This window comes from Anabas testudineus, chromosome 16 (assembly GCF_900324465.2).
Source record: "Anabas testudineus chromosome 16, fAnaTes1.2, whole genome shotgun sequence".
Lineage (NCBI taxonomy): Eukaryota > Metazoa > Chordata > Actinopteri > Anabantiformes > Anabantidae > Anabas > Anabas testudineus.
In genome coordinates, this window is record NC_046625.1 from 19,244,083 (window position 1) to 19,257,366 (window position 13,284).

General features: G+C 42.1%; 1 protein-coding gene across 1 annotated transcript; it reads right to left on the reverse strand.

Annotated features, from left to right (window-relative positions):
* Window positions 1–2,074: 2,074 nt before the first annotated feature.
* Window positions 2,075–3,718, reverse strand: LOC113170754 (transmembrane protein 74). The gene is made up of 2 exons (XM_026372991.1): window positions 3,613–3,718; window positions 2,075–2,987 (listed from the first exon to the last, which is right to left on the reverse strand). The coding sequence occupies exon 2, from the start codon at window positions 2,918–2,920 to the stop codon at window positions 2,075–2,077; it is 846 nt and encodes a 281-aa protein (XP_026228776.1). The 5' UTR covers window positions 2,921–2,987; window positions 3,613–3,718.
* Window positions 3,719–13,284: the final 9,566 nt, after the last annotated feature.

Sequence of the window (13,284 nt, forward strand, 5' to 3'; positions counted from 1 at the left end):
GCCCTTTATATGTCGAGCACATTTCATTTCACATTAATTATTGGTGAGAGGCAAACAAAGTGGAAGCTGGAAGCAGAAGTGTCCAGCTCTTGGGCATCACACCTATTTTCCACAGCTACAACAACACCAGGAAAACTTTCTACAGAGAAATCTCATTGTAACATCTGTAATAGCGCTTGTGGATTTACAGCTTCTGTGAAGAGGAAAAGGACAACATTGCCTCATTTGGATCATTAGCTTTTATTACCTTTCCTGAAAATCTCTTCGTCTGGCACTTTATTGCCATTTTAAAATGTAATGGTTGTTTTTCAGGGATGAACACATACTTGTCAGCTCTGTGGCCACATACATAGAAAAGGAAAAGCTGCAGTAACACACACTCGCATTATTGCTCGGAGAAATCATTTTTGAATGATAATGCTCGTTGAGTACCATATGGTACCCTGGACATCCAGTCTTTTCATTTGAAATACACCGGTTTGTGTGATTGTGCACTGACTGCCACTTACATGTATTTGCAATGGCAGTATACATGGCAGCAGTACAACTGAATGAAAGCATGGCAATGGTGTGGCCCGGAGCTGTTTACCGTAGAGTAATCAGCCTACGCATCTCATTAACAAAGGCTGACTCACGTCATTTTGAATGTAAGCCTTGAAACAGGGTCACACAGCCTGGAAAATGAAAGGACAAGAAACCAAGGTAACAGAGCAATCCTGCCTAAGAATCGTTAGCACACATCTAGCAGAATGCAACGTTTGGCTGTGTCAACACGAATACTGTACGTGCAAATCTGACTGAATTCCGTTCTTCATGCATGATTTATGAGCCTTATAGGGTAGCCTACAAGAACAAATGACTTTGTTTTTGAAAGAATTGCATGGCTTTCTCTTCCGACTACATTAATAACCACCAGAGAGAAAGAGAAGGCTGCATCCACATGGACTTAGCTCCGAAATTAAAATCCTTCTTAACTAAGAAAGGGAAGTTGGTCTCAGTGCTCTGTTCACTAGGGCATTAACATTTTTAGCAAGTCTGCACATGATAAATCTCTTTTCCTAAGCTTGTTCTCATCTGCAGATTTTGTAGTCAGTAAATCACTGTGATAACATCAAATATAACCTTTTAAAAGAATGATAACTCACTTTGGAGAGGTAATTAGCTCTTTGAAGTAGTGACAGCTTAAGGTTTTGGAAGTAGGGCAACTCTTTCATGTGTGATTAGGTGTTCCTGAGCCCATCCTTGCGTGGGGAGAAAACAGAAAGAGAAAAAGACTAGTAAGGAAAGGCTGATCAACCTTGAGATGTCACAGGCACTTGGCTGTGGTCATCGAGCCCCCTCATAAACTATTAAAGTGTTCATAATATGGAGTGACTGCTGAAGTTCTGCAGGAGGACAGAAAGTCTCCCAGGACACAGAGTACCAGGAGGCGAGGGAAGATGAAGGGAAGACAAGAGCATAGAGCACGGTGTGCAGTGCATGTCAGCGCTGTCGAATGCAGTCAAACTGCTCAGTACAATCAAACCGACGTGGAGCTTTGGCTCAGATGCACGAAGCCAGGCTTACTGGCTTACCTCAGCACTGCACCAGAGAGGGACTGTCACTGGATATTACCATGTGGACCACTGTGCTGATTCTCCCATGTCACAGTGGACAGGGACAGCTTTACATCCCCTCCCACTCTCCTGCCCTGGGGACACACACTTTCCTTTTTTCCTCAAATGTGTTTTTGCATAATTTTGCTGTTGGAAACTTTCACATTAAATATGAATAGCCTTAGTAATAAATGGAAGCTCTCAGAGATCGCATACTGAGTACAGAAATGTGGTCCAGTGTTTGTGACGTAAACCTCTTAACATCCTCTAGGGTCACTTTTATTATCTGGTGACATTAGGAGAGAACAGTTTGGTACTACATTGCTCATTTCTCTTGTCTGTTTGCTATGAAATAACATACAGCATTATCAGTTTCTACAATATATGACAAAATGTTTCAGACTAGGCTACAGCATGTTATGTGGGTGAATGGTATTCATTCCTCAGTTATACACAAAATGTATATGCAGAGCAGCATCTTAAGTCAAAGTGTTCTCCAGTCCCTCCTCCAGGGACAAGTGCGCGGATGAGTGGCTGGGGCTGGATCTAGTTTTCAGGCTTATAGAGCCGTACAGTTTGGCTGAACGTTTGGAATAAGCGATGACCTTTCTCCTGTACATTTCCCCCTTCCACATGGAGATCATCAGCAACGTGGAGAGCACCACGCCGCCCAGGGTGAGCAGACAGAGTCCGGCTATGACACACCGATCCAAGTGGGCACCTATCCGGGCGCTCTCCATCTCCAGCCTCTCCATCTCTCTTGCCGACACGCTGTCCCGGTCCACCTCCACATCCCGAGGCACAGCATAGGAGATGATCACCAAGGAGATGCCGGTCACCAAAAACGTGACTGCACTGATAAAGCCGTAGTCTATAGAACTTCCCGAGCCCTCCCCGAAGGACAGGTCATCCTCGGACATAAAGGAAAGCTCCGGTAACGTCTCGGAGCAAGGATCACCGTTACGCATGGATCTATGAGTACTTTTACAACTAGTCTCCGGGCTAGCCACCCGCAGGTTAACATTCTCGTCAATGTAGGTGAAAGATGTCTCCAATTCCTCGTCGCAACAGACTTTGATTTTCTCCTCGCAGAGGTGACTGAGTTTAACCTCTGCGCCCCCCTTGCGCGGCGCCGTCCTTGGTGATGAAAGACACCGACCATGGGAGCTGCGGACCGGGTTACAGCCAGCCTCCCTCGGGAGCGCTCCTCCTGTTGATCCGCCCGACTTGCGGACATGCAGCACGCTGGAAACCCGGTCAAGGACGTCGGGGGGATCGGGCTGTGTGTCTCCCTCGTCTGCGGGAAGCAGTTCTGGAGAAGCCATTCGTTTATCACCACCCGCTGGTTCTCTCTGAGCTTTCCTCCCAAGACGTTTTCACTCCACAGCATTACTAACAAGAGAACACACAGGCTAAGTTAAGCGGCGCATCTTAATTAGATTACCTTCTCTGCACAGGATGAAGCCTTATATCCACTGATGCGCAAAATCTGGTGCGTAATATGGAACGGTGCGCGAAATGCACGTACATTAATAGTTCTACTGAAACCAACGCCACTTTAAAGTTGATTAGATCGTTTAAGAGAAATCACTGGAGCCTCCTTGAAAGGCGCTTATAGTGACTGTGATTAGCCAAATGCCACTGTATCCTATTACGACAACAATCCGTGTTTAAACCGAGATTGAGCTATATTCTAATTGTGTTATAAAATGGAAACAGTCTAGGGATTAGATACATTTGCAAATTAAACAAAAACATAAAATAAAATACCCATAAATACACATGCTCACAGTACATCTACTTCACAGAAAAGCATCAGCCTTCAATATCCAGTATGCATTACATCCAAAATATAGGTCGGAACACTCCTGCACACTTTATCTGAATTGAGCAGCAGTGAGAGTCTCCTCTGCAGAAGGGTGGACCAATCATGCAGAATCCGGTTTTATGTTCCTTCTCCTAATCTCCTACAAAAAACCTCCCCAGACTGCACGCGTACAAAAAGAAATCAACTCACCGTGCTACTTCAGCATCCATCTCGCTGTCGGTCGCACAGACGCTGTAGCTTGTGAGGCCACATGACGGGCGCAGATAAAAAAGCCTTATCAGTGTATATGCTCTGAATAGCCTATATCCTCTCCGCGCTCGACGCTGTGGCAGCAGGCTGCACTGAGGGGAGCCTCCGTTAGTCCCTCCCACACACAGAGCTTCAGCTGCCCGCGCCGTGGCGCTGAAAGGAGCGCCGCTATCTGTGAGCCGATTGAGATAACCAGTCAGTCAACACACGCGGGATGAGGATTTGAAGGGCTGAAGGGAACCCTGGGGCCCGACGATCATATTTTACTGACAAAGCCCTTCTCCTGGGAAACATCTAAGGAGAATCCCAAATAAATGTCAGCAGAAAACTATAAAGCTTCAGTGGATTCTGCAACAGATAACAAATACAATAGAAAGGCCAAAAATAAGTCTCTATATGGCATCTGCAGGAGCTCAAGGGCCATTAAGTTGCTATAAAATCAATATTCAACAACTCATACAGGTTTGAAATTCTTCTAGATGTCATGCAAATTCATTATACTGATGCCATGGGATAAATAAGATACAGTTAGGATCTATTAAAATCAAGATTTAGCACCTTTGGTCACAGTTCAGGCATATAGACTAAACAACTGAAGGTCGTGGACATGAACACAATAATCAGTGCTGTATGTTGTCAGTTACTGTAGTCAGATCAAAAGAAATATCCAGTGGTTCTATCCAAACAGCTTTGATAAACTGTGTATTATGCACCATCTGTTCTCCTGTACTCTCCCAGAAGATTACTAGTCACTATGTCAAAGCCATCCTAATCCAGGTTTAATCTTATAGGTCATCTGATCTGTGACTTCATGTGCAGTAAGTCACTAGGAGGTCCATATTCCACATCTTCACAGTGAGGAATTTTTAATTGAAAAATGACACTTTGTTAACTACGTGGTGGATGCGGGACAGAAGTTGAGAGCTTTATTCCACTTCAGACTGAGCCTTCATTTGCTGACTGGTCCACATTCGAACAAGGCAGCTGCTATAAATATAGTCGCCACTTTTCCTGGAGTCCTACTGGCTACAGTAGGTGAATGGCTTTGGCTCATCTCCCAACAAGACTCCATTTACCAGATGAGTAAAGAGAGAGGTGTGAGAGAAAGAAAAATAAAGGGAAGCAGATACAGACAATGAATCTCTCCTCCATTTTTGTTCCAGAAATTAGTTTACAGAGATGTGAGGCATAGATGCACTCCTGGGTCATTGACTGATGGATTGTAATGGTGCGATTGGTCAAACCGTACTCTACCTTGGCCACATGCAGAGAGACAGAGAGAGGAAGCTGAAATCTGTGTGACTGTGTGCACATATGTGGGATAACAACAGAAAAAAAAAACTATTAGATGCTATCTGACTGCAACAGTGCACCACTTTTCCTGCTGGCAAGGACACGAGGCCTGGAAGAGGAGGGGGTGGCTGGGGAGTTGGTGCTTCTATAAAGGTTATAAATCCTCAGTGTGTCTCTAGCCACAGGCATGTACCCAGACACAGAATAAAGATGATGAAACATGGATGTAGCAATGCTTTTATTCTTTAGCCAGAAGGTGGTGGAGGAGTGAAGCAGAGGTCCCTCCAAATGTAGCAGCAGGAAGAAAAAGAGTAAGACAGTGAATATATAGGAATGTGAATTATGGAGTGAATTAATGAATGAGAGAGTGACCTCTAGCTGCTCCAGGAGCTGCTGGAAACAGTGGGGGATGATCACAAAATAGGTGAATACGAATGAGTAAAGCTTAAAGCCTAAAATGGGTGAAATATTCTGGTGCTGGGCAAAACATCCAATGGCCTTTGCACTTGAAAGTATAACCTTACAAATGCTGAATATAACAGACTGTGCCACATGAAGAAGTCTTCTATAGAGATTAGTGTAGAATAGTCATGAGTCATCATTTTATATCAGTTCCTTTAAAATGGAGCTCACAACATACAAGAAAATATCTATATACTTGTATTGAAATATTCATGTTTGACCTCAGAGTATAATTAGGAATAACCGAGTCAGAAACACCCTTCAGGTCATCCTCCCAGTCACAGTAGGAAACTCTAGGAATTCGTCACAGACGTACAGAAGTGTTGACTAACTTGTAAAAAATGCTGAAAGTTAGAACTAAATTAAATATATTGCTAATATGCCTATGATCCAACTACTTTAAGTAGAGTTTTACATACTGTATTTTCTAACATGTGTTTTACTTAACCAGTTCATCTATTTCATATTACACAAGTAGCTTATTCAAGCCATTTAAATCCTGTTACTACAAGGCAAAGAGTGAGGCCAACTCATTACACTGTCGATTATATGCTTCACAATGCACAAGTGCCTGATGGAACAGCCACATCTGGCTGGGCATCTCAATTGCACAACTTGTCTTGAGTTATGATGTAAACATAGTGTGAATAAGAATCTGTCCCCGTCTATTCTATTAATCCCATATGACATTAATGCCCCATTCCTGAACCTGTTTGCTTGCTAGTGTAGTTTATGACCCATTTAGACTGAAGTGTTAAAAGGCTTGTTTGAAATATGGTCTCCATATTGACCAGGATGCTGTTTAAAGGATGAAGTTGTCCTGAAACGTCAGTCAGGTGCCCATACGAACTCTGAAGGGGTTCGTTTGTTGTAATCATTCCACCTGCTGTCACTCTGCTTTACGTGAAGACTCATGCAAAGCACTGTTGACAGAGTGTAGCAGAGTAGAGCAGAGCAGGGACAGGGAGGTTCTGGGTGAAGCAGGGTGGACTGAGTCTAATGCCAGATCTACATTTGCATTGCACACTAAGTGTTAATGGGCAGCCTGAGGTAACAAGTTAATGCATTTAATAAATCACTGAATTGAAAGTAGTCAGTGAACGTGACAAAGATTTACGAGGGACACAAAATATAGAAAAATAATTTAGCAACAACTCAACATTTATTATTAAGAATAAAGTAAAACTGTTTCTGTTTTCTCAGTTCACTTCGGACTTTTATTTCACTTTGAATGATTCGTACATTTTGTAGGTCAGCACAGTGTGTTTCTTCAGCACCAGTAGCCACACTTCATCCAGTACTATAGTGTGTTCCACCACAGCAGTCAGCAGCACCATATATTATTAATATGTAGGTGTACACAGTCCCCTGGGTTTGTTTGGAAAGTCTGGCATGCAAACTCTCCAGTCGCTCCTAAAAAGCCTTCGAGAGAGGAGAGTGCATGCAGACAGCAGGATGACAAGGGAATTAGGAGAGAGGCACGCTGAGGTCTGGTGTGGAGTTTTTCTCCTCATGTCATGGGTGCAGACACTATTATGAAATATTTAGCACTTGGACCTTCAAGTTAATTTACAGTGACTTTCCTAATTGAAGCGGTGTGGCTGACCTCACAGACAACAGACACTTTTATAACAACGACGGCCTGAAGTGCTGGGCGAAGCCCTGTTCACTGTAGCAGAGGGTAGAAGAGTAGAGCAGATAAGGGAGAGGGAGAGTTCAGTGGACCAGAGTGGATGGAGTCTAATGCCAGAACTACATTTGGGTTGCACATTAATTATTAATGGACAACCCAAGGTAAACTGGGGGCAGCAGTAGCTCAGTTGGTAGAGCAGTCGTCTGCGAACCCCAGTGTAAGTGGTTGGATTCCCGGTTCCTCTTGGCTATCTGTCAAGGAGTCCTCGCGCCGATATGTACTGTCTGGCAGCTGTCCAACCACAATTTCCCCCAAGGGGGTCAATAGAAGTATGTCATTGTTACTATTAATGTAAGGATAATAATGGCTTTAAAGGCTTTCTAATACTGTGTGTGTGTGTGTGTGTGTGTGTGTGTGGAGGGGGCGCAAAGATTTATGCTTCATAAAAAGATAAGACGTCACAAACAGAGAGAGAGAAAAAATCTCTTAGTGATTAATCCAGCTGTCTTGGATAATTCCACCATTTCATCAACGCTTCTTCTCTTCATTGTCTCTTTATCGGAATTAATGTGATGTTATCACCTCACACCACAGCTCTGCTTTTGCATTATAATGCTCTCGAAGGCCCTTAATGGTAATTGTCTGTCCTGTCTCGTGCCTCTCTGTCTCCGTCTTCAGCTACGATTATCTCTTACAGCTCTTCTGATGTGCTCACTTATAAATGGCACCCTAATTATAACACAACAAACATTTTGTTTTAGCTGCTAGATCTCATTTACTTTGATAAATTTACAGTCAGGTCCAGCTTAGCTCTTGGTGTCCTTATGTGCAGTGAATGGGAAGTAAAGTCAGAGGGACTATTTAGCATGGACAAGGCAAACAATTCAGACAGGATGGGATGAGTTTAATTCATTAGGTAAATGAAAAAGTCCTGAGTTGTAGCCAAAGACGTAATTTATATTTGGTGAATATAATGAGCCAAGGACTGAGTAGTCTGCTGGCAGTGCTGCTTTTCGTTCAATTTTTGGTTACATTTTCTTTTGAATTTCTTTTGGGGTGTTTACCTTGCATTTTCAATTAGGAACAAAAGCACATCTCTCTTAAAATCTGCAGCGGATGAATAATGCATCATATTAACAGGCGTCAATGCTGAGAATTTGTGACTGTGTCCGATGATAAGATATTCATACACTTGCAACGGCTCACACAGCCGTTTATTCTGTCTGGTATAAATAGAGTATTCCCTTTATAGCTTTAGAAGACCAGCTCTCCATTATGGCTTTTTTCATTCATTGATCGCTCAGCAACAGAAGAAACTCCCAGGAGGTGAAATTTTAGCCCCTCAAAAAAGTCTGAAGGAATGCATGTTATAAATACAAATGAAATAAAACCCGTTTTCCTCAAACCCTGAGGAAAACGGGTTTTATTTCATTTCAAAAGGTTTACCAGCACAGAAACTAGACATTCCAAGTGACCTTTGCACAGTAACATTATTCATGTCAAAACATTTGTGTTTCCCATATAAGTGGCTTATAATTACATTTACAACAGGTTTCATATGAGTGTCTGAAACAAAGCCAAGTGTTAGCCACTCGAGTAGCCAGTACCTGCACGTGAAATGGAAAAGTTCCACAGATGTTGAGCACATTCAGGATAATGGTGTGTTGCCGCTGCGTAGTGGAAACACTGCATTTACAGTAACCTGGCTCCTCACTGCGTCAGTAGTAGTGTTTAACCATGAGGTGGCAGTGAAGACCCACTAGGAATGTAAGAGGAATACAGGCAGCATCAAAACCAGGATCAAGGTAAAAAAAAACATACCTAACCTAAAAGTAGTGTTTTAAGTATGAGTATTCCCATTGTATGAATACTTCTACTGCACTACTTTCAAGCACAAACACTGCACATTTTACTAAGTTCATTTGACACCTGCTCTTTTCATATTCACATAAAATCACCTTAAAGTAAAATACAATACACTGTTATAAACCACTTATTCGCCTCAACTATCTACAGAACTAAAAATGGTGCTAATACATCCATCAACCAGCAGCAATAATCCAAATCACACACACATTACACTACTCAGGTGGCATTCAACCAAACCAAAGCTTTCGAGCTGTTGATCTTGCAGGACATTTTGTTGATAATGGACTTGTACTTAAAAGAACAGTTTGACTTTTTTCTTTTAAAATGTGCAATTAGGCTGCTGTTCGTGCCTCCGCCTCAGAACACCACTGCATCCAAAGATGCCTGATGCCATCACGGAGACACAAAGCACACACACAGTTCCTCCTCCACAGTGCTGATGGGCTTAGTCTCGTCAGCAGGTAGAGTCAATTTGCTGTGGTATCTTTACATCTGAACAGTCTCTGTGTCCACTCCCTAGATGTTTACCCGTCCAGTTGGGGCATGTGTTTTCTCATGACCGGCTCCTTTATCTTACTTGTACTGAGCTTGAGGCAGTTTCACTGACATCACTGAGCGAAGTCGTGGATCAAATCAAGTCCTCCGTACATCCTCCACTCCATCAGCGATGCACTCGGAAAACATCTGAGTTACCAGCAACTTTCTGGAGGTGACGGTGTGCAGAGTTATAGGTGAAGTCCAACAAAGAGGATGAACAAGAACAGGGCAGGGATGGTCCTGTGTGGAGCCCCTGTGTCTGACACACAGTCTCACCTGCTGTCGTCTACTTCCCTTTGTTTCCAGTCTTTATGCTAAGCTAAGCTAACTGGCTGCTGCTGAGAATATGGTATACAGTTTTTTTACAGTGTCGTAGTGCAACCAGTGTGAATGGTGACTGTTAATAGTACGGTTTTCAATTCAGTGGAATGGATGCAATAAGATTTAATAAGCCTGTGTAACAAGCTGTAAATCAAAGGTCTTGCAGAGGTGCTCATGAAGCACATGCAGTACTGTGGATTAAAAAAAAGCACATCATTAGTTCACAGATTCAGATCTTTAATCTTTAAATAACACATGCACTGCCTCAAACAATCTTTACTGAAGAGTCAATCAATCGAGAGTCAATGAATGGATCATATCAAAAATATCCATCCTCATATAAAACAATAGTCACATTAAAATGACTTGGCATGCCTGCTGTGTCTGACACGTCGGGTGGATTCTTTCTACAGGCGGTGACAGCAAAATGTCTTCCCCACCTGTGAATTGTGTGATTTTACCCCGTGAACTCCCGCTGTGAGGAGTGATGATCTGCCACGGTTTCCCGGCTGAATTGAACACTTCATTTAGCCCTCCTGTGATACGGTGTAATAGGCACATAGTGGATCGATACTGAGGCAATAGTGAATTAATATCACATGGTAAGTTATGTGGGGATGATAGATCATTTCTTCAAAGAGCTATGGCCTTAATTCAAACCCTGCCCACTGCTGCAACCTCTAGCAATCACCTCTCGACCTCTGCTTTATGTCACAAGGCTGCAACATGCTCTGCAAGCTGCAAGAAGCGGTCAACCACTCTCCTCCCCCTCTACCAACACACTTTAGAAGTCTAAGAGTGTTTTGAGCATTGTTCCTTTGTAAGATACACATTTTCCGACAGTATGTATGAGGTGCAGCTTTATACTTATTCGTAATTTGATTAAATACTAGACATATTTGGCCACTGACGATGATGCCTGGTTTGAATCAAAGTCAGTTACTTCTAGCTATGGTTCATTTTTGTTATCGATTCTTTCTTTTCTAATTTAAATTCAGATTCAGATTAATTTGGATTGACTGGTTATTGGGCTATTGTTGATTAGTGTCCAAACAAAAAATTTGCTTAATTAGTCCTGCTCTTGGAGAATATGCTTTTCTCTTTGAATATGAAGTACATGTACTCCACTCATGTTTGCTATTGAATAGCCTTTTCTAAATCCGGGCTCACGGAATTAACCTGCTATAGATTAGAAGACTGTGGAGCACTTTAAACCATGTTAATCTATTTTCCTGACATCCAAAAACTGCCATTAATAGTCAGGTAATCTTGCTTTTTATCCACACTCTCTGCAGCTAATCTGTCCACAGTTCACAAAGCAGCTTGCAGACTGAGCCCTGGCACCTTCCAGGCTGATTTCCTGCCGACTGCTGAGCTTCCACTGCTGGACCAGCCTCCTGGGAAGGTTATATAGACAATAATATAAACAGCTGCATCGCCTACTGTGCTGAGATCTGAGTAATTTTCATTGTCTGCCTTCCCGTTTTCACTCGAGCCTATGCTGTTTCCCCGGAAATAACAATCACACTAATCTGGACTAGTGTTGAGCGACCGCCTGAAGCATCAGTCACTTTGTTTATCTCTTTGGCTATGGGATCTAAAACACTGGAGGGAGGGAGACGAATGCTAATCATCAACAGTTAAATCATGAGCGTGTACATATCCTGCTGATGGAGATGAGTGCGGACAGTAGAGGACTTTTTCTATCAGCTCCATCGGGGAAACATGTCTCCTCTATATAATATTACAGGTGTTTGCCTATAGTGAGGAGAACTGGGTGCTGCGATAGCTCCTGAGACCTCACGCTCCCTTTTTCTACATACTGTATAATTGTGTAATTTGCCTGAGCAGTGTGGCCCTCATCTGTTTCAGTGAAGCATGGAAAGTTATTTGGATGCTTATAGACAAGATATGAGAGACAGACATATAGAAACGCTGGAGACAAGAGAGAAACAAAGAACCAAAAATCACCCGGCGTGCTCGGTACATTTAACACACGGTTAACATGCACATCGGCCTATTTAGTAATGAAAACTATACCATGATACGAAATTGCAGGTCCAAATGAGCTAACAAAATAAATAAATAACAGGACGGGGAGTGCAAATAGACTGCTGCCATGTATGCCGTGGCTGTGAAATCATGCTGTGAGCTATTTGGAGCCACCACATGAAATAACATACCATTTACATACATAGTATTTACGCAATAAGAGATTCCACAATAGGGCGAATGACCTTATTGTGCTATGTGATCATTATTAATTTTTGTGTCACTTATTAGTGTAAAATAAGAGTTGATGAAAAGAAACAACAAAACTATGGTGATTACAACTTTTGTTCTTTTACTTTTTACCTATTTTGAGATAAACTATGTCAACCTAACACTCAGACTCCAGCTACGGCCCAGCGGTTTCATTTATTCTTTCATGTTACATCACCTGACATTTAGTCACACAAGAGCGTAACACTCAGCAGTACATTTTCATTTTGTGTCGCTATTAAAGTCAATTCTCCTGGGTAGACCACAGAGAATCATACAGAAATGTAATGTGAGAGTCTGGAAAAGGCTCTCTTATACATTCATGCATTTTATATTCTGTTTTTTTTTTTTTTCACAGATTGAAATTTTACTTTTTGTTAAATTTACATATAAACTTGATTTGTTGGCACGATTTCATTTTACTTTACTGTTGTTACCCTACGTTTTTTAAGGCTTTAAACAATGGGATGCGAGTGGCTGATGTTTCCCTCGATGTCAGTGCTTTAACTTTCTTTATCGACAGTGCAAGTGGTAAAACATTTTAATTTAACCCTTGTTACAGTATCAAGAAAGCAACACAAACTTAATAACCTAAAGCGGCAGTATTTATTAAAGTAACTACAACTCCTCAATCATCCCCAGTTAATCCACTCAACCCCACCCAGCTAATGAATAGACTTCTCATTTTTAAAGCTTGGAAATAATTTATTGCACTATATGATTTGAATGTGATACCTGTGTTTGATACATGTTATAATATAATATATATTGATAGACAATTGTTGTTAAGCATGAATGAACAGTTTATGTTGATGTTCAACAACATAACCTGCTTCCCATGATGTTCTGGCATTATAATGTGTTGCACAAAATATTTTTTATTCTGCTTATAAATGTTAGGATAAGTTCATGTTTATGTTTGTGCCAGAAACCAAAAAAAACCCCATTCAGTCTAGTTAAAACACTAAAGGATAGTATTATGTGTTTGCGCATGGGAGTCCCTGACTGAAGAAGAGGAAGAACTTCGTGCTCTCCGTGGCAGCTGTGACTTCACATTGAGTGAGGCTCTCAGGAGCAGAGAGGCTCTGCAGGAAGCTCTCAGTCATGACTGTGTGAGCTGGGAGACGGGAGAAGGGCGCGGAGCTGCCTGCAACACCTCCTCTCTCCTCTCTGCGAACTTCAACCAACAACCGCGGCTCGTTTGCTGTTTATTGTATGTGTTGGTGGAAATTGGA

What these genes read in the sequence shown, in the direction of transcription:
- LOC113170754 (XM_026372991.1), bottom strand. Translation starts at nt 2,920, where the DNA reads ATGGCTTCTCCAGAACTGCTTCCCGCAGACGAGGGAGACACACAGCCC.